This window comes from Orcinus orca, chromosome 3 (assembly GCF_937001465.1).
Source record: "Orcinus orca chromosome 3, mOrcOrc1.1, whole genome shotgun sequence".
Lineage (NCBI taxonomy): Eukaryota > Metazoa > Chordata > Mammalia > Artiodactyla > Delphinidae > Orcinus > Orcinus orca.
Genome location: NC_064561.1, coordinates 132,829,728 through 132,850,498, shown reverse-complemented (window position 1 = coordinate 132,850,498; position 20,771 = coordinate 132,829,728). Strand labels below are relative to the sequence as shown.

At 36.0% G+C, this 20,771-nt stretch overlaps 1 protein-coding gene across 8 annotated transcripts in view; it reads left to right on the top strand.

The window, feature by feature from the left end:
• Window positions 1–20,771, top strand: part of SREK1 (splicing regulatory glutamic acid and lysine rich protein 1) — a 55,691-nt gene that overhangs the window by 20,130 nt on the left and 14,790 nt on the right. For 4 of the 8 annotated variants that reach the window (XM_033429922.2, XM_004270760.3, XM_033429925.2 and 1 more), the window contains 7 exons: window positions 4,149–4,313; window positions 4,453–4,631; window positions 5,823–5,953; window positions 6,827–6,941; window positions 12,018–12,137; window positions 12,506–12,886; window positions 17,197–17,292. In XM_033429922.2, the coding sequence (XP_033285813.1) occupies window positions 4,149–4,313; window positions 4,453–4,631; window positions 5,823–5,953; window positions 6,827–6,941; window positions 12,018–12,137; window positions 12,506–12,886; window positions 17,197–17,292 (1,187 nt within the window). Of the gene's footprint in view, window positions 1–4,148; window positions 4,314–4,452; window positions 4,632–5,822; window positions 5,954–6,826; window positions 6,942–12,017; window positions 12,138–12,505; window positions 12,887–16,352; window positions 16,428–17,196; window positions 17,293–20,771 lie in introns of all 8 variants that reach the window. The other 4 variants (XR_007476418.1, XR_004483738.2, XM_033429923.2 and 1 more) reach the window with 2 other exon arrangements.

The following is a 20,771-nucleotide window of genomic DNA, read 5'->3' as shown; positions in this document are numbered from 1 at the left end:
AGGTTGGTTCAGTGGGTTGTGTAGGCTTACTGGTGGAGGGGAGTGATGCCTGTGTTCTGGAGGATGAGGCTGGATCTTTTCTTTCTGGTGGGCAGGACTGTATCCGGTGGTGTGTTTTGGGGTGTCTGTGAACTTCTGATTTTAGGCAGCCTCTCTGCTAATGAGTGGGGTTGTGTTCCTGTCTTGCTAGTTGTTTTGCATAGGATGTCCAGAACTGGAGTTTGCTTGTAGTTAAGTGGAGCTGGGTCTTAGCGTTGAGACAGAGATCTCTGGGAGAGCTCTCACCGATTGATGGTGCATAGGGCTGGGAGGTGAAAGTGGTCCAGTGTCCTGAGCACGGCGCTCCCATCTCAGAGGCTCAGGCCTGATACCTGGTCAGAGCACCCTGTCAGCCACATGGCCTGGTATGTGCGGAGTCTCTTGTCTTTTGGGAAGTGTGAGGTGTTCTGCCAGCGTTTGGTAGGTGTTCTGTAGGAGTTGTTCCACATGTAAATTTATTTTTGATGTATTTGTGGGTAGAAAGGTGATCTCCAGGGTTTATTCCTCCACCATCTGGAAGGTCCTGATCTGTAAATGGTTTTTAATTTAACATCTAATCATTTGAATTGGGCTTTCTAAAAATTTTATTTTGGGTATGTTTTGGTATATTTTAAGATTAATTCCTGGATCATCATCTCTTTTCCCCCCTCCTCAGAAAGTATTGTCTTGCTATCTTGAAACTTTTTAGGTTTTATTTATCAAGAAGAGAAAGTTTTTATTATTTAATTTGTTGCCGTGAGGGGAAATGATTCCTTTCAATTCAGCTGTAGATATGTTTTTTTTGTTTTTTGTTTTTGCGGTACGCGGGCCTATCACTGTTGTGGCCTCTCCTGTTGCGGAGCACAGACTCTGAACGCGCAGGCTCAGCGGCCATGGCTCACGGGCCTAGCCGCTCCGCGGCACGTGGGATCCTCCCGGACCGGGGCACGAACCCGCGTCCCCTGCATCGGCAGGCGGACTCTCAACCGTTGCGCCACCAGGGAAGACCAAGATATGTATTTTTAGAAAGCTTAATTCATGAAGAATAATTGTAGGTAGAAAACGGGAAAGGTGGCTTATGATTTGGCTCCTAGCTACCTCTCTGACCTTTTTTTTCCTACTTGTTTTCCTGGCTCCCCTCTATTTCAGTCTTATTGGCTTTGTTGATTTTTGGATATGCCAAACATATTTCTGTCTCAGGGCTGTTGTACTTATTTATCCTCTGCCTAGAACATTTGTTTTCCAGACATTGAAAAGTTTTACTCTTTCATAAGAGTGAAACCTTTCATGAGGTTTCTTTCTATTTAAAAATCACATCTCCAGGGAGGCCAAGGTTTCTATGTCAGAAGGCAAAAGTTTTATATCGGGAGTCAGGTCATCTTTACCCCCTCAAACACTGAAAGGGCAACTTAAGTATTTAGGTCCTTTAGACCAGGGCTAGAAAATAGGCTGATCTAAAGAAGGGTAGTTGTATTGTTATAGTGCAGCCGCATCCAGTAGAACTTTGTGCTATGATGGAGATGTCTGTATCTCTGCTATCTAGTGTAGAAGCCACTAGCAACATGTGGCTCTTGAGCACTTGGAATGTGGCTAGTGTGACTGAGGCACTGAATTTTAATTAAAATTCAAATAGCCATATGTGATTGGTGATTACCATGTTAAATGACACAAGTGTCGAAGAATGGTACAGTGCAAAGAAGAGAGAGAGAGAGACAGGAAAAGTTTCTAAAAACAGGACTGAATGATCTTTAAATTTGAGAAACAAAGGAGTTGGATTAGATGATTTGGAAAGGCCCATTAGAGATCTATAATTGTATGTCCCAGTGAAGAAATTTGTAGGTCAAAGGGATTGACAGCTGGGAATACTAGGAAAGGCCTGTTTTAAATCCATGCAAAACTGACAAATAATAAGACTCATATTTGTGATTTAGCTTAATTGTATATAATAATTCTCTTGCACAGTAGAAAAAAATTTAAGGTATGACCCTCAATCATCTGTGAATGTTAGACTATCAAAGACATGGGAGGGGAAAAAGGAGTGTGATTAGACGCAACATGTGGAGGGAGGCTAGGCCATTCACCTGTTTTGAACTAAGGTATTTTCTATAACATTATGGTAACTTGAAATGGTGACAGCAAAAAATATAAGATCTGTTAGTAGCAAGATACCACAGATTGTAATAAATACTATGAAGGAAAAAAACCAGAGTGGTGTAGTAGAGAGTAAATGAGGCTCTACGTAAGGTGAGGGAAAGCCTCCTGGAGAGGGTGATTGACCTGGCGGTTGAAGGATTCAGCCAGCAGAAGCTAGGGGAAGAGCTTTCTAGGGCCGAAGGAATGCCAAGTGAGAAACCCTAAAGTGAGAAAAACTTGTGTGTTCCAGGTGCAGAATGGTTGTGAAGGCAGGGTGGCGGGGTGGGGGTGGGGGCAGCAGGGTAGTAGGTGTTTTGAGATTGGAGGGATAGATAGGGCACTGATGATGTAGGGCTATTTAGGCCACAGAAGGAAGTTTGAATTTTATTCTAAAGGGTTTTAAGCGGGGGTAAAACTTGATTTGACATGTTTTGAAACGATCACACATGGGTTGCTATGGTAAGCATAAGTGATACTTATTTCATAAACTAGTATTTTCACCTTTAGGAAGTGTTATTACTTAACATTTGTTAAATTTTAGTAGCTTTGCAACAATATAACAGTATATAGTCAGTTAACTTATTTGACTTAAATTGCAAAAGTGGAAATGAAAGTTGCAGGGTTTTTTTTCCTTGAAAAGTCTTGTGAATTCTGCAAAATTTTTCATTTTCAAATTCTGAGATCTATCTTTTCAGTTTAAATTCACATTAAAAATGTGTTTCTTAATGCTTGAACTAAAAACTGATTTTAGTAATGTTATGAAAGATCATTCAAAGGTTTTTATCTTTTTCCTACCATAGTATAAGTAAGGGTTTAATATTTTAGGTTTCTTTTCTTAGGTAAACTTTGTCCCTGTTTTAATTTTAGTCTGTGCATGGTGGTACCCTGGTTTTACCACGTGTTAGCTGAGTATCTTTGGGAAAATTATTTTCTGTAAGACTTTGTCTTTATCTGTGAAATTGGTGTAATAGTAATATCTATCTCTTAGGGCTGTTCTGAGAATTGAGTTAATAACCTAGCAAAAATTAGGTGCTTTGATTATTGTTAAGTATTAAGAATTCACAGTGTTGTTGAATGCCCGAGGTACAGTTGATTCTCATTATTTGTGAATTCTGTATTTGTGAATTCACATACTAGCTAAAATTTATTTGAAATCTCAAAATCGGTACTTGTGGTGCTTTTGTGGTTATTCATCAACACAAATAGAATGAGGAGAAAGTTGAGTTGCTTGATATGTTCATTCCCAGATGAGTTCAAACGGAGCAACGCTCTGCCTTCTTATTTCAGCTCTAATGGTGTAAATAACTTTTTTGTGTGTGGTGTGTCGAGTGTCATGTTTTTTGCATTTTTGTGCTTTATGTTGGTCGTTTTGCTCTTTAAATTGGCCCCCAGCATAGTGCTAAAGTTTTGTCTAGTGTTCCTAAGTGTTGGAAGCCTGTGATGTACCTTACAGAGAAAATTCTTATGTAAGATAAGGTTCATTCAGGCATGAGTTGATCATGCTGCTGGTCATGAGTTTAATGTTAATGAATCAATAATATATACTAACTAAGATATTTTTAAACAGAAGCACACATAAAACAAGGTCATATATTTATCACTTGATGAAAGTGTTATGACCAGAGGCTCATAGGAACCTAGCCCTGTGTTTTTTTCCCTAGGAGCAGCGATTTCAGTATTTAATAATTCAGTCTTCATGGCAAACTTTATTGGACATAAGTACTACAGATAATGAGAATGGACTGTTTGTTTTTAGTGTCAAGTTTAGAAGTAATTAAAATACCCAGATAGTTAAGAAATATGTTGTATTTCTAATTACATTGAAAACTACTGTGACCTTACTCTGAATAATTCAGATATATACCTGGCTTAAATTAGGAGTCCCTAGTCTCTTCCCATTCTTACTGAGTTGATCAATATTCTTCAAGATTAGAGAATGGTAATTTTTGACACTAATAGAAAATATCTGCTCTGTTTTTTTTTTAATTTTTTTATAGCTGGGTGTTTCCCTTAGCAGTTTGGGAGCTATACCAGCAGCAGCACTAGACCCCAATATTGCAACACTTGGAGAGATACCACAGCCACCACTTATGGGAAATGTGGATCCTTCCAAAATTGATGAAATTAGGAGAACAGTCTATGTTGGCAATTTGAATTCCCAGGTAACTAAGAAGAAATTGAGTGGTGGGACCTCTTATTCCTTTCCCTTTATTAAAAATCGTATCAATTGATAAAGTAGTATTTACCTGAATTTTTTTAAAGAAGAATATACTTTATTAAAGTGTTACTTTGTTTCTTCAGACAACAACAGCTGATCAGCTACTTGAATTTTTTAAACAAGTTGGAGAAGTGAAGTTTGTGCGGATGGCAGGTGATGAGACTCAGCCAACTCGGTTTGCTTTTGTGGAATTTGCAGACCAAAATTCTGTACCAAGGGCCCTTGCTTTTAATGGAGTTATGTTTGGAGACAGGCCACTGAAGTAAGAAACACTAAACAAAGAAATTTTAATGATTTTGAAAAAATTTTGTGGTTTTGATGTAATGCAGTTTTTTTTTTTCTTTTTAATAGTAATTGGCAATTTGTGGAAAGGAAGACTTTGTGTTAAGTATAAATGAAACACATGAGATATTTACCATTTTAGCCTTTAAATTAAAGTTACATTTGAAGACATCTTATTTTCTATTTCATAAGGTCTAATTTAAAGTTAACATTTTTATACCGTACATATTGATTGTAGGTCTTTTTCCATAAGCTTTAACAAGTTAGGTTGGTTTTGCATTATTACACTAGACTAATGGGCAGTTTAACATATGGGTAGAACTTACAGTAATATAGTAATAAGAATTTTGGTAAATCCAAAATTTCAGGAAGAAAGTACCCAGAAATGTTTTAAATTATACATTTTAAGGTTTGCTCATGTCCTTGTTTGCAAAATGAAAAGTTGATGTAGCCTTTCAGGTACTCAAGACCAGAAATTCTATTTCATGCACATTATCGAGGCACCAATTTTATCTGAATTCTGTAGATAATTGCCTTAATTATACAGTTTGATCAGGAGTCTGCTATTAAGGGATAAGAAACTGTTCTTAGTGAATGCTGTGTTTTCACCATGGTAAAGGGAGACACACCAAATTCATTTATGTGCATCAGAGAAACCACTGTTACTCATAAAGGAAGAGTTTTATCAGATTCCTCCCATATTTGAAACTGTATGACGAGGCCATGGTCCAGGGTGGATTAAAATGGTGCACATGATATATAGGTTCCCTTTCATCCTCCCAGAGTGCAGAGGTTATCAACAAAATTTTATAATCTTAGAAGTGATTCATTTTAATATTGGTGTCACCATTTTAATTTATTATAACTCTAAGCTGTGAGGAGAGGCGGTTGTCCTGGCCTATTTAGGTTGTTAAAGAAGTTAGCTAGGGTTCAGTTTTTCTTTTTTTCCCTTGCTTTTTGCCTTTGTTAGCAAGAGGTGATGGCAGATGGGAATGAGATGAATCATGGTTTTGAGGTTGGTTTTGGTTATTCTGTATTTAGCTATATTATTCTAAATGTGCTTTTGAGATGTCCTCAGATTTGTAAATATCTGTATCATATAAACAATTAGTTGTTTCATGTTTTGTAAAATATGGTGTGTATTTGTGATATGCTAATATTTTTAATTTAGAATAAATCACTCCAACAATGCAATAGTAAAACCCCCTGAGATGACACCTCAGGCTGCAGCTAAGGAGTTAGAAGAAGTAATGAAGCGAGTGCGAGAGGCTCAGTCCTTTATCTCAGCAGCTATCGAACCAGGTAAGGCCATAGCGTTGTTACATAGGTCATAGTTGAAGATCATAGAATCTTAGAACTGGAAGGAATTTTAGAAATTATCTGTTCAGTCCCTTCATTTTACAAACAAGAAGACTGAAACTCAAGAAAGAGTAAGTGACTTAACTAGTGTTAAAGGTTGAAGAACTATTTAGCACAAATATCTTTTTCCATGATACTGAATTGAGGTACATTAGCTTGAGTTAATCACTTCTTTATATTTTAATAGCAAAATCAGTACGCAGAACTGATTTGCTTAAAGCAAAGTGTAAATATTATTGTGAGGCTAAAGACAAGAATAAATATATTTTAAATGTTATGATTAAGCAGATTCACTTTTCCTTCAAAGTTTTAATTTTAAAAATAGAAAAGAGAGCCCATGAGTTAGGAAAACTACAGTCTGTTTTAGCATGGTAAAGGAACACCCTTTCAGACTTTTGTGTTGCTAACTAAAATTAGAAATCCAACCTAAAAATGTCTAGATGGTTTTTTACATTTGAGCAAATTTTCTAAATTAGAATTTAAGCTTCAATTCTAGGAAAATAAATGGAAAAAGGATTTAAAATCACTGTCATAGGAATTACAGACATGTTATAATCGTACATTATGGCAGCAACAAAATACTACGAACAGCTGTTTATAATCATCTGGTTTATATGTACTGCTGCAGGGTGGCTGCACTCAACGAGTTTATGCAATGACTTTCTTGGATGTTTCTGAAGGATAATTGCACAGGAGGAGGATGTACAGAGAGTAGGCCCCTTGCACTATATGTGGTACATTCCACTTGTGCCTGATTATTAACTGGGATCTTTAATTGTTCTGAGCTTACACTGCAAAGTGGTTTTTTCCTCCCAGAGTCTGGAAAGAACAATGAAAGAAAAGGCGGTCGATCTCGTTCCCACACTCGTTCAAAATCCAGGTCTAGCTCAAAATCCCGTTCTAGAAGGAAAAGATCACAGTCAAAACACAGGTGAGAATTTCTACTGTCATATTTAAATTTTTTCGGTTTTGTATTTACAGTGGTTAAGATTTTCTGAGTTTTTGTCCAAGTATCAGAGTGTAGAAATTTCACTGGTGTTCACCAGGGAGTATGGTTACCATTAGATATTGCTTTAATTGTAATGCTAAAGAATGAAGTTTTAGGTAATTAATATATAATTTCAACTAATTTTTAGTTTTAGAAGTTGGTTTTCTATCTTAAGATGTTCTATTCCTGATTTTTCTAAGAGTAAACTAGTCTCTATACAGAACTGGCAGAAATTTTTCATTCTTCATAAAGGGAACATCTGATGCTGAAAATATTGCTGAAGTTGTTGCAGCTTTTTTGTTTTTTTCTTCCCCCACTTTCCTCAAGGTCTGGAGAGCACCACCCCAGATCTTGATTTCAAGTAGTTACCCTTCTCCAATACTGTGCGTCAAGTGGGGTACTTTAAGTCTTTGTACTCTTGGTGATAAGAGCCTCTTCCACCCACTTTGGGACCTGAAACATTGGAGTAACTTGCAGCTTTAATTGCAACTGTTGTGCTTAAGCTCTATTTCTGTTTTGTTTATCTTATTTTTGAGCGTGGCTTTGTCATTTTGAAGTTCTTTTAAAATGTTTTGTGTTTGGTGCAAAGGGGATCTCAAGATATAAACTTGCAACACCATCTTGATTGGAAGTAACCTAAGAGTCATGTCTAAAATAAGTTTTATTGTCTTCTTTAAGATGTGGAGGGGGCTGTTACTGCAATGTGAACATGTATGCAGTGGATCCTAATTGCATGTTACATGTGCATACATACGCGTACTCTCTAAAGAGAAGAGGCAGAGAAAAGTGTGTGTGCGTGTGAGTGTGCATGTTTGTTGGGAGTATTAGAGAAGGAGGAGGATTTGAGGGGAGGGAAAAAAGGAACCAGTATGCCCTATGTTGAACCTCACCAGCAAGCTCAGTTTTGTCTTGATTTTCTGTGCTAATCAAGGAGATTGAGGTAATGAGATAGGAAAATACGATCTTCTTTTTTTTAATTTATTTTTTATTGAAGTATACTTGAATTACAATGTTGTACAGCAGAGTGACTCAGTTATACATATATATATGTTCTTTTTCATATTCTTTTCCATTATGGTTTATCACAGGATACTGAATGTAGTTCCCTGTGCTATACAGTAGGACCTTGTTGTTTATCCATTCTATGCATACCAGTTTGCATCTGCTAATCCCAAACTCTCACGTCTCCCCTCTCCCATCCCCCTCCCCCTTGGCAACCAGCAGTCTATTCTCTATGTCCCTGATTTTGTTTCTGTTTCATAGATAGGTTCATTTGTATCATATTTTAGATTCCACATGCGATATCATATGGTATTCGTCATCTCTTTCTGACTGACTTCACTTAGTATGATAATCCCTAGTTGCAGATATTCTTAATTAGACTCTAGCAAACTATACTTCAGCTCTCTACTTGTGTATACGTCTCTACTATTACTTGCAGAATTCCTTTTGGAATATGGTTTTAATCTCTATCTCTATCCAAGGCCTTACAGTAAGGCAAATTCATGTCCAAGAGAAGGAAGTTGTTTCATGTACAAGGAATAAGACAGTGTAGCAAAGCCAGAATTGGAGAAGGAAAGTGGTGTAGAATCAGTGGTACTAGATTATGGATATTTCTATAGGTCAACAGAGTGGTGAAGGTAAAGGAGATCAAGAAAATACAGAATTGAGCTGAAGAGTAATAACTTTTCTGAGGAAGAAAAAGAGCAATGACTTAAATCTTACTTTGTGTTATAAGAGCCATGCTCCAAATCTAATACCTTAGTGGTTTTCTAAGGCAGAAAAAAAGCAAAATTTGATTATTAACATTTTTTCCTTGATAATTTCTGTGACGCTTTCTCTGTTGGGACAAATAATTTAACTAAGGTTTTTACTCTTATCGTTTTCAGTATATTGGGATATTTTCCCTTTCCAGGGGTTAGTGGAGGAAGGGTTATTCTGTCTAAAATGAAATTTGTTAATTATTCTTATTCATGGGAGTGATTTCATGGAGGTCTGTCTAATTATGTAGCATTAGAAATTAATTGTTCTTAGCTGGCACGCACACCCAAACACGCCCATACACACAGGCACACCTCGTTTTATTTTACTCTGCTTTATTGTGCTTCACAGATACTGTGGTTTTTTAACAAATTGAAAGTTTGTGGCAGCCCTGCATTGTCAGATGACAATTAGCATTTTTTAGCAATAAAGTATTTTTAATTAAGGTATGTACATTTTTTTAAGACATAATGCTGTTGCACACTTAATACACTAGAGTATAGAGTAAATATAAATTGTATATGCATTGGGAAGCCAAAAAATTCCTGACTCGCTTTATCGTGATACTCCCTTTTTTGCGGTGGTCTGGAACCAAACCCACAATAACTCTGAGGTATGCCTGTATGTCTTTTTTGTCAGCATATACTGTTTTTATACATGGGTATATAAACACAAGAAGCCTTTACTAAAGTCATAAAGAAATAAAAAAAGAGGATGAGTTTTGTTGAAAAGAAAAGAAATTCCTCACCGAAAAACATTTGACTTATGGAACTCCCTCCCCCTCTCCACCGGTAGGGGATGGCAAGCATTTCTCGGTTTCCCCTCTTCTAGTGGGATTGGATACCCTCAGCTCTGGCTCTGACCCACTAGACCTAGCAGGAGTGTGGGTTGCAGGAGCCCTTGTTCTTGAAGCCCCACCTTCTTAGTGTTCTGATACTTCTAGAACTTTCCCCTGACTCTTTCCCTGTTCCTTCTTCTTTCTGTAGGAGGGAGGAAATAGTTATTTGTTACTATGACCTTGGCTAGAACTGGGAAGATGTGTTTCCACTCTGTCCAAATTTTTATATGTGTTTTTTTCATAGGGACAGTGTTAGAAAAGGTGGGTAGTAGTACTCTATTATATTTTAAAGTTAAGTAACCTTTACAGACCAGCATAGGAACTATAAGACATTTTATAATATTTTAATGGGAAACAACTGACTTACAAATGAACTTTGATGCAACGTAATGGTAAGTTGCTCTTTATTTACAATTTAACTTATAAATGCAATTTTGTACATCATGTTAAAATGACAGCTGCTAATGATAGCTCAAATCTTTATCTTTGGTTGGATTAGATTTGCTCTTGACTTGAAGCTTTTAGCTTTCCGAATAGAAAACTTGTAGGCAACTAGTGGGTGAGACAGACATGAAATATTTAATGTCAAAATTGAAATACAATAATTACTCTTGAGCAGTGACTTTCAAACTCTGAGGACCCACAGGATAAGGTGGGAAGCCAAGTGGTCAGTGCTTTTTTATTATTAACTTTTATTTGTTATGGCTATGGTTAATTTTCTTAAAGGAGTTTATTTAATTAAGATTGGAAAGTGCTATTTGAAGCAAACAAAGTTATTATTTATTGTTTTTAGCAAGGTTAACTAGAATAGAAATCTTAAGACTTATTAAGTACATAGAAGCAAAGGCCCTTTAAAACATTATTACCCTCATGTGGATGTCTGTAAATGGACTAAAAATGTTATAAGTTTTTAAGTTTTCCTCTGATAGCTACTACTTGACCCTTGTGTCTCTTAGGTTATTAGTGATAAAGGTTTCAACAAACTACGAATTATCTTTGTATATTAAAAATGAGGTATGAAGATAAGTGTATAATAGATGAGTGGTTCAGTTGAAAATTAGCTGTTGGAAAACAAATTTTGACTAACTGAAAAATGTGTTTTAAGAACAAGAGCATTACTTAATTGAGGATTGTCTGGAGACTTCTGGTTTCATGGCATAGCACAAGCATTTAACTATATGTATTTCTTTTATAGATATTTGTTTTAACTTAATTCATGAAGATATAACTATCAAGATGAGTTTTAATTATATAAGGCATACTTGTAGATGTTCATTTGACCCCTTGGAATAAATAGAGATATAATTTAAAGTTTTCATTTATGTTAATTGTTAATAATGATGATGGTGCAGATATTGAGATAGAATTTTTAATCATTTACTCTGCACTCAAAACTGTTAGGCAGTTTTCCATATATCATCTGTTTTAATTCTCATGACAGTTCTAGGAGGTATAGGTATGATTCTTACTCCACTTTTTAGATGAAGAAACTCAGGCTCAGAGAGGTTGAGTGATTAGCCAGAGTTCTCACAGCTATTGTGTGGCAGAACTGAGTGTCAGGGCCAGATTGTTTAACTGCAAAGCCGGTGAGTCTCATCACTTTGTTGTTTAAGTTGTATGCCTTCAATTTGGTTACATTTAAATAAATAGTTCCTAGGATACCTCATTATGAAAAATGTCACATTATATAAGCTATTATTTCAGTTGGGAAAGGAGCCTAGAGAATTTCAGAATTTAAAAAAACAGTTATTTTTCCTCCAAGAATGCCAGTAATAAAGGTTTCTTTTAATAGCTTTGTTTAGGTAATAAAATCAAGGCTTTGCAAATTCAACATTTGATTATATTTAGCTTTAACTCACGAGTAAGATGTTTGGTTTCCTGTCACACTAGCACCATCATTAGTACTGTGCTTCCCTATGCATTCTTCTTAGTTTGTGTTATGACAAATAGCACACAGTCATTTATAGAAACCATTGAACCATATAACCACTACTCCCTGTCAAAGATAAGTTATAGCCACAAGCAGTAATATTACATTCAAGTCAAGAGTTAAAGACAATTTTTGGTATGAAAATTTGGACCATGGGAGAAGTTGTCTGTTCTAATTGAGCCATGTAATATTTAGCAAAAGAAAACCACACCTGAAACTGTCAACTTAGGTCTGACATAGGAAATAGCTTAAATTCTTTTTCTGTTTCTGTCTTTGTGTTCTGGAAAATGAAATGTCTGGTGAAGTTTTCAATAAATAAATTTATGTCAGATAATCTAATTTTGAAGCATTATGTAATAGAGAATTTAAAAATATTGATAAATACTGTCAGGATTGGTTTTAAAATTCTCTTATGTGAAAGATCTTAAATATTTATAAATTGAAATTCTAAGAATAAGTTTTGATATTCTAACAATTTGTTTTTCTTTAGGAGCAGATCCCATAATAGATCACGTTCAAGACAAAAAGATAGACGTAGATCTAAGAGCCCTCATAAAAAACGCTCTAAATCAAGGGAGAGGCGGAAGTCAAGGAGTCGTTCGCGTTCACGGTGAGTTTTTTGGAAATTAAGGGTAGTTTTCTCATGACCTCATATGTTAAAAATCTGTTGTTTAAATTTTTAATGAAAGAAATTAAACTTTTTTCTGATTGTTTCAGTAATGAGTTAATATCGATTGTCATTGATTTGAATCTGATGGTTAGTATGACTCAAGTGATTTCCAGACTAAATTCAGCCTGATAATTGTTTCATTTAGCAGCTTCATGTACACATAAATTATTTAGAAATTTATATGTAATGTCTTACAGCTATTATACATTGTTTTGTGTTGATAATTGTTGAGGAAAGAGAATGAGGTCCTTGTTGGGGAGTAGAATTATTTTAGTTGTGAATTTATTTATTTACTTTTGTTTTTAAAGGGACAAAAGAAAAGACAACCGAGAAAAAATCAAGGAAAAGGAAAGAGTGAAAGAAAAAGATAGAGAAAAGGAAAGGGAAAAAGAGAGAGACAGGGAAAAGGAACGTGAAAAAGAAAAGGAACGGGGTAAAAACAAAGATAAAGACCGGGATAAAGAACGGGAAAAGGACCGAGATAAAGACAAGGAGAAGGACAGAGAGAGAGAGCGGGAAAAAGAGCATGAAAAGGAACGAGACAAAGAGAAGGAGAAGGAACAGGACAAAGAAAAGGAACGAGAAAAGGACAGATCCAAAGAGATAGATGAGAAAAGAAAGAAGGATAAAAAGTCCAGAACACCACCCAGAAGTTACAATGCATCAAGAAGATCTCGTAGTTCCAGCAGGTTTGATAATGCTTAAATTTTTTACCAAAGGGCTTACTGATGACAAATGAAAACATAAATTTTAACTGGGGGGAAAAGATAATTGTGCACAAGTGGAATCAGTACAATAGTATCAGAACATTTCCCTCTGATAGCAGAGTAAACATTTCTCTAGCAGAGGGATTGCTACAGTATTGAATCTATGAGGAGGAAGAGAGAATATTGGCCAGAATTACTTGAAAAGTTAACTGTCCTTTGTAATCCACTATTTTAACCTGGCAGTGGTGTCAGTGGCTGCTGTTGCTGCTGCTTATTATTTTCTTGGAGGGTGGGATCGCAGGGGCAAGTTTTTTGTTTTTGTTATGTAGAGAAATTGACTTCTTAGGCGTCTATATTTCTTTGGAATGATGTGGTAAATTTTAATATATAAAATTATTTCTAAAGTTACAGTATTAGTCCTTTCCGTCATCTAAGTTCATTTTTACTGCTCTACTTTGTTGAATACATGACGTTTAAATTTTGGTTTTCATTTATTAATTTGTTGTTAAGGATTTGCTTTTTTCTTAGGACTGTTTATTAATAGGTACACTGCCACCAGGTGGCAGCAGGTTGCCATAGTAACATCAGCAAAATGAGGACCTTCCTTAATTCAAGATTATCTCAATCTACATCCGTTACTCCAGATGATATTGTGACTATAAATAAATGGAAGTTCCTAAGTTGTGTTAAACTATATCTTAAAAATACTTTAAAAATATATTTTTGCAAGTTTTAAAGATATTTTAAAATGTTTTTTCATAGAACATAATTTCTGAGACAATGGACTATATATTTCCTAAATTTTTTAACTTTGTGTTTTAACAGCTTATTCTTAATACTAGTCTTTGGCTAGTTAATAGAAGATAATTGCAAGCATTTATTGAGTGCTTTACCATATGCCAGGTTTTATGTCTCAGCAGAGTTTTTCATGACTGATCTTATTTAATCTTCACAGTAAGCCTGTGAGAAGACTGTTATCATGGTTTTAAAACATGAGGAAACCAAACCAGAGGAAATTTTCCATCTGCTCTGCACTTTAGTTAGAAGTGTAGTAGTATAGTAGCTCTTCTCTCTTTAGAGATTGTTTAATTGAGGACTTTAACCATTACTTGGTACTGGCTTTTAAAAAACGCGTCAGAAGGGGCTTCCCTGGTGGCGCAGTGGTTGAGAGTCCACCTGCCAACGCAGGGGACGCTGGTTTGTGCCCCGGTCCGGGAAGATCCCACATGCCGCAGAGCGGCTGGGCCCGTGAGCCATGGCCGCTGAGCCTGTGCGTCCGGAGCCTGTGCTCCGCAACGGGAGAGGCCACAACAGTGAGAGGCCCGCATACCGCAAAAAAAAAAAAAAAAAAGTGCGTCAGAAGTATATAGTTGAAAGCAACAGTATATGTTAAAATGTGACTTCAAATCAGTAGGTCATTGCCCTATTTCAGCACATTGAACCAAAACCTGAAGAAATTAACTCATTTGCTGTGGGTATCAGTTGAGCCTTGCAGACTGCATCTTTATTGCAGTTATTTTATTGGTTGTGTTTCACACATTCCTTTGTGTTTGTGTGATCGTTTAGATATTGCCCTTCACAACACCAAATAATATTTCGATTCCTTTTTAAAAAATTAATTAATTTTTATTTTTTGCTGCTTTGGGTCTCCATTGCTACACGTGGGCTTTCTCTAGTTGTGGATAGTGGGGGCTACTCTTTGTTGCGGTGCATGGACTTCTCATTGCGGTGGCTTCTCTTGTTGCAGAGTATGGGCTGTAGGTGAGCGGGCTTCAGTAGTTTTGGCACCACGGGCCTCAGTAGTTGTGGCATGTGGGCTCTAGAGTGCAGGCTCGGTAGTTGTGGCACGTAGGCGTAGTTGCCCTGCGGCATCTCTCCGGACCAGGGATCGAACCCGTGTCCCCTGCATTGGCAGGCGGATTCTTAACCGCTGCGCCACCAGGGAAGTCCCCTCGATTCCTTTTAAATTCAGTTGAATTTACTTTTTCTGATGACTTTGAAATGTTTATAATTTTTTCATGGGTCATTTTAAGTCACTTGATATTTAAGAAAGTGTAGATGTTCACATTCAGTTCTTAGGTCTTAGATAACCTCTCGGGCCTGGAGAATAAATGTTGACTAATGTTAATTCCTAAAGGTTCAGCAGTTTGGAATGTTTTATGCTTTCAGAAGAGCTTGCTGAAGAGTTACCATTTCTTATCTTTTAGCATTTTTCTTCCTTTAAGGTGCTCTGATTTGTTTAGTGAATGGGAAACCTCTTAACTGCCCAGAATAATAGTCTACTTAATGTTTTTATTTCCAACATTGTCTTCTGAGCTACATTTTTAAGGAAAAATTTTGATATTTAAAAACTTTTAATGCTTGGAATTACAATTAATAAGGATGAGACCATCAAAGGGAAGGAGAACATATTTACTGAGCACCTGCTGTGCACCAGACACTAGGCTTGGTATTTCACAGGTATTATCCTGATCCTCAAAACTACAAGGCTCGAGTTATTATCTCCATTTTTCAATTGGAAAAACTGAGACTCAGATAAAGTAATATGACCCCAGTCGTGCAGTTGGTAAGATGTGGAACTGAAATTTAAATGTAAGCCTAATCAACTCCAATTCTGCATGCTAGAGCTGACAGCTTCTTTGTCGACTAACTGACATTCTAGCTTCCTGTCTGTCCAGCCTTAGCTCTCATTATCACTAACTGGTAATTATTAGATGTCCTTCTGTACATAGTGCTTCCTGAACATACAGGTAAAGAGTTACACTGTTGAAGATGGAGCCATTTTGTGTAAACTTAAAGTCTGGAATACACTGATATTCTCATGCTATGAAAAAAGTACTTCTGGTTCTTGTGTGGGGTAGGGAGGTGCTGTTACAGAATGGCATTGATTAAATGGAATAACGTCATCTAATTTCCATATTAGGAAGTATAATTTTGGGGTGACTTGGAAATAAAATTGGGTAAAGGAGGAGAGAACCTTAGGTAGAGTTGGAATTGATTTATTTGTGTTCTCAAAGTTCTTGAGCTCTTTTGGTAGTAACATCTACTGCATATACCACATATGAGCATTGTCTAGTTTTTTATTTTACAGATGAAAAATGTACACAAAATGTTTCATTAGCCTAGAATCAGCTTACTGAGGTGATAAGGAGAACTTGAATTCTAGAGGATTTGGTTGTTTCAGCTATGTGGCCACTAATTATCAGAGCTTCTTGTGAGATAGGTCATTGGCTACATTAATCATTTAATAAATGTACCCTTATACCTCGTCACCTGAAAAATAGACATCTTGAAATTCATTGTTTCTAAGTTGACCACCCTTACAAATGAAGTAGTTTATCAGAGTATGCATCATTTGGTAATGTGTTAAGCAAAATAGTTTTTAATAATAATAAAACTGTTAATCTATTTAATAATTATTTTTTACTTTATCATATTTAAATCCCAGGTTTTAAGTAATTTCCTTACATCTAAGCAACTTGTGTGCTCAATTTTAAATGAATAGAACAACAATAATGAAATGGTAGGTTAAGGGGGTAAAAGCAATTTCTCTGTCAAATGAATTAATGTTTAGAGACATTCTACATACTTGGGTTTAAAAAGTTCACATTTTGGGGCTTCCCTGGTGGTGCAGTGGTTAAGAGTCCGCCTGCCGATGCAGGGGACACGGGTTCGTGCCCCGGTCGGGGAAGATCCCACATGCCGCGGGGCGGCTGGGCCCGTGAGCCATGGCCGCTGAGCCTGTGCGTCCGCAGACTGTGCTCCGCAACGAGAGAGGCCACAACAGTGAGAGGCCCGCGTACCGCAAAGAAAAAAAAAAAAAGTTCACATTTTGCAAGCCCATTTACCTTTCACTTCTTGAAAAGGGCCTGTTACCTTGTTAAAAAATAATCCACAGTGGGGCAGCAAGGAGCTAGATGCATGACAAAGGATCTGATAAGCAACACATGCTTTAGGTGCTGAGGAAGAACATGTTTGACTTGAGAGAGAATGTGAAAGAAACATCCATTACTATTTTTTCTACTCAAGAAATCAGGTGAAAAGGAGGTCGTCTACCCTTTCTGATATGAAATCTTAGAAGATGTTTTCATTGGTCTGTAAAATTTACAGTTCATAATTTGACCTGTACTAGAGTTAGATAACAGACCATTTTCATGAAAGACATTAGTTTAAACTGGCCTGTAAAGAATACTATTCACTTGAGAGCATTAAGGACCCTTTTGATTTTGTGTATTTGTATTATCTTTTATTTAAATTACTGTTTTTTAAAATGACATATTTTTGACTTCCAGGGAAAGGCGTAGGAGGAGGAGCAGGAGTTCTTCCAGATCACCAAGGACATCAAAAACCATAAAACGGAAATCTTCTAGGTCTCCATCCCCTAGGAGGTAGGTTGAAAGCATGTGCTAAAACTGAGGAGGAAGCAGGGGGAAAATTTTCTCTTTTCAGTCTATTTTTTTTTAACTTTATATTTTGAATGAGTAATATGTAATGTCTTTACGTGGTTTAGAAATCCAGAGAGTATAAGAAGTTATATAATGATAGGTCTTAACTTCCACCCAGGTGTCCATCTACCCTGTTCCCACAAGTAATGACTTTATTAGTTTTTTTTTGGTATATCCTTCCAGTTTTGTATATAGGTATAGATGAAAATATAATTTTTATTTTCATCTTCTACAAAAGGTAAAACAAAATATACATAGTTGTACAATTTACTTTTGTCACTTAACTACCAGGAGAACTTTCTGTATTTATCAGAAAGTACTGCTTCATTCCTTTTTACAACTTCATGAACTTCCATTATCTAGCAGTACCTGGTTTATGTAACCAGCCTGCAGTAGAATGGGTTTTCTTAATTTTCTTTTTATAAATTATATAAGTCTGTAGTGAACAGCTTTGTACGTACATAATTTTGTAATGTGCAAGTATGCAGAGAAAATTTTCATAAATGGTATTTATTGTTGGGTCAGAGGGTGAGTGTGTTTGTAGTTTTCAGAGATTTCCTTCCCTTTTGTCCTTCATAAAGATTGGCAGCAGCTTGTACTTTAACCAGCTATGTATGAGAATGCCTGTTTCCCTATAGCTACTGCAGATTGCTACCAAAGTTGTGTATTTTTGTCCATCTGATAGATGAGAAGTGGTACCAGTATATAGTAATTTCCGTTGCATTTTTCTTAAGAGTGAAGGTGACCATCTCTTCATATATATGAAGGCCATTTGTATTTCCTTTTCTGTGAGTTGTATACGTTGCCGATTTTTCATGGAGTCTGTTTTTGTGGGGGGTTTTTTTGGTTTATTTTTTCCTATTTCCAGGAGTTCTTTTTGTATTAGGGAGATTATTCTTTAGTGATTTGGTTTCAAGTATCATTCCTACTTTGTCATTTCTTCTTAGAAATTGTTTATGAGACTTGATTTTATAGAGATTTTTGATTTTTATATAGTTTAAATCCTCAAGTTTTTTCTTTTGTGACTTCTACATTATGAGTCTTAAAGGTAAAAAAATCTTTCCTATTCCAAGGTTATAATAAAATTCCCCCATTGCTGCTTCTTGTACTTTTATGCTTTTAATTTTTGCATTTACGTCTTTGATCCATTAGGAGTTTATCCTTGTTTGCCATATGGTACATTGATTCAATTTCATTTTATCTTTCTAAATGCTTCTTTGTTCTTCCAATATCATTATTAAAAACTCAATTTTCCTAACACTAATTTGATGTATTTCCTTTGTCATATACTAAATTTTTCTGTCTGTGTTGGAGTCTATTTCTGGGGCTTCTCTGCTGTTGGACTGGTTTGACTGATGATTTGTGTACCAGTAGTGCCCCATGCTTTAAATGATTCAGATTGTATAGCATTTTTAAATATTTAGTAAGGCCCGTTCTTCCCCATACTCCTCATTGCTCTTTTTATGAGCTTTCTTGACCATTCTTGTGTGTTTATTTTTCTGTTTGAACTTGAGTTAGTTGTCTAGGCTCTAGAAATAAAACCTACTGATAATTTGTATTATAGTTGCATTACATTTATTAATTAGGGAAATTGATGAATAGATTATTAAAAAATAAAGCTTTACAAAGGTGAGTCTTTCTATCCAGGAACATGGATGGCCTACTTATTCAGGCCATCCTTAGTGTTTTTTCATGAATGTTTCAATGTTTATTTCATACAGATTTTATGCATTTTCAGTTTATTTTTAGGTATGTTTTACTTCTTTGTTCTTGTAAATGAGGTCTTTTCTTTCATTATGTCATGTAATTGGAGATTGGGTTTGTACATAGGAAGGATATTGATTTCTGTATGTATATATTTTCATCCCACTATCTTACTGATGGGTCCTAAGTTTTCAGTTGGTTTTCTGTGGTTTTCTAGATATAGAAGAGAAACTTTTAAAAAGCTTTCCCCGGGTAGAAGGAGCATGTTTCCCAGCAGGGCTCTTTTGTTTATTTGTTTGTGGGTTATTATTTTTAGGTGAGAATAAAGGAAGGCATAGGATATTTAGGAGGTAGGCCAATTTTTTTTTTTTTTAATACTTCGCTCATGAAAGTCAAAACTTTTCTCAGTTGTGAACTCAAAATAGACAAAAAGGTGTATTTATATTTGCAAAGTGTCACTTCCTTCCCCATTCCTTTTACTTTAATCTGCATCCACCCTCTGTAAGTGATCAATTGTTTATCTTTCCTTGTGTTTCTTTTTGCAAAATTAAGCAGATACATGTATTTGAATTTCTCCTTTTCTTCACAAAAGACAGCATTCACTATCACTATATACACTGTGTGTGTGTGTGTGTGTGTGTGTGTGGGGTCAGTGACTATACATACCCAGCCCCACTTCCATCCTGAGTTATTTTTTATTTATTTTTATAATTTAATTTAATTTTTTTAAATAGATCTTTATTGGAGTATAATTGCTTCACAATACTGTGTTAGTTTCTGTTGCACAACAAAGCGAATCAGCCATATGCATACACGTGTCCCCATATCCCCTCCCTCTTGAGCCTCCCTCCCATCCTCTCTATCCCACCCCTCTAGGTTATTGCAAAGCACCAAGCCAATCTCCCTTTGCTATGCTGCTGCTTCCCAGCAGCCAACTATTTTACATTCAGTAGTGTATATATGTTGATGCTACTCTCACTTCGCCCCAGCTCTGCCTTCCCACCCCATGTCCTCAAGTCCATTTTCTATGTCTACCTCTTTATTCCTGCCCATCAGTACCATTTTGTTTTTAGATTCCATATATATGTGTTAGCATACGGTATTTTTTTTTTTCTTTCTGACTTAACTTCACTCTGTATGACAGACTCTAGGTCTATTCACCTCACTACAAATAACTCAATTTCATTTCTTTTTATGGTTGAGTAATATTCCATTGTATATATGTGCTACATCTTCTTTATCCATTCACCTATCCATGGACATTTAGGTTGGTTCCATGTCCTGGCTATTGTAAATAGTGCTGCAGTGAACACTGTGGTACATGTGTCTTTTTGAATTATGGTTTTCTCAGGGTATCTGCCCAGTAGTGGGATTGCTGGGTCATATGGTAGTTCTATTTTTAGTTTTTTAAGGAACCTCCATACTGTTTTCCATAGTGGTTGTATCAATTTACATTCCCACCAACAGTGCAGGAGGGTTCGCTTTTCACCACACTCTTTCCAGCATTTATTGTTTGTAGATTTTTTGATAACGGCCATTCTGACAGCATGAGGTGATACCTTGTTGTAGTTTTGATTTGCATTTCTTTAGTAATTAGTGATGTTGAGCAGCTTTTCATGTGCCTCTTGGCCATCTATATGTCTTCCTTGGTGAAATGTCTATTTAGGTCTTCTGCCCATTTTTTAATAGGGTTGTTTATTTTTATGCTATTGAACTCC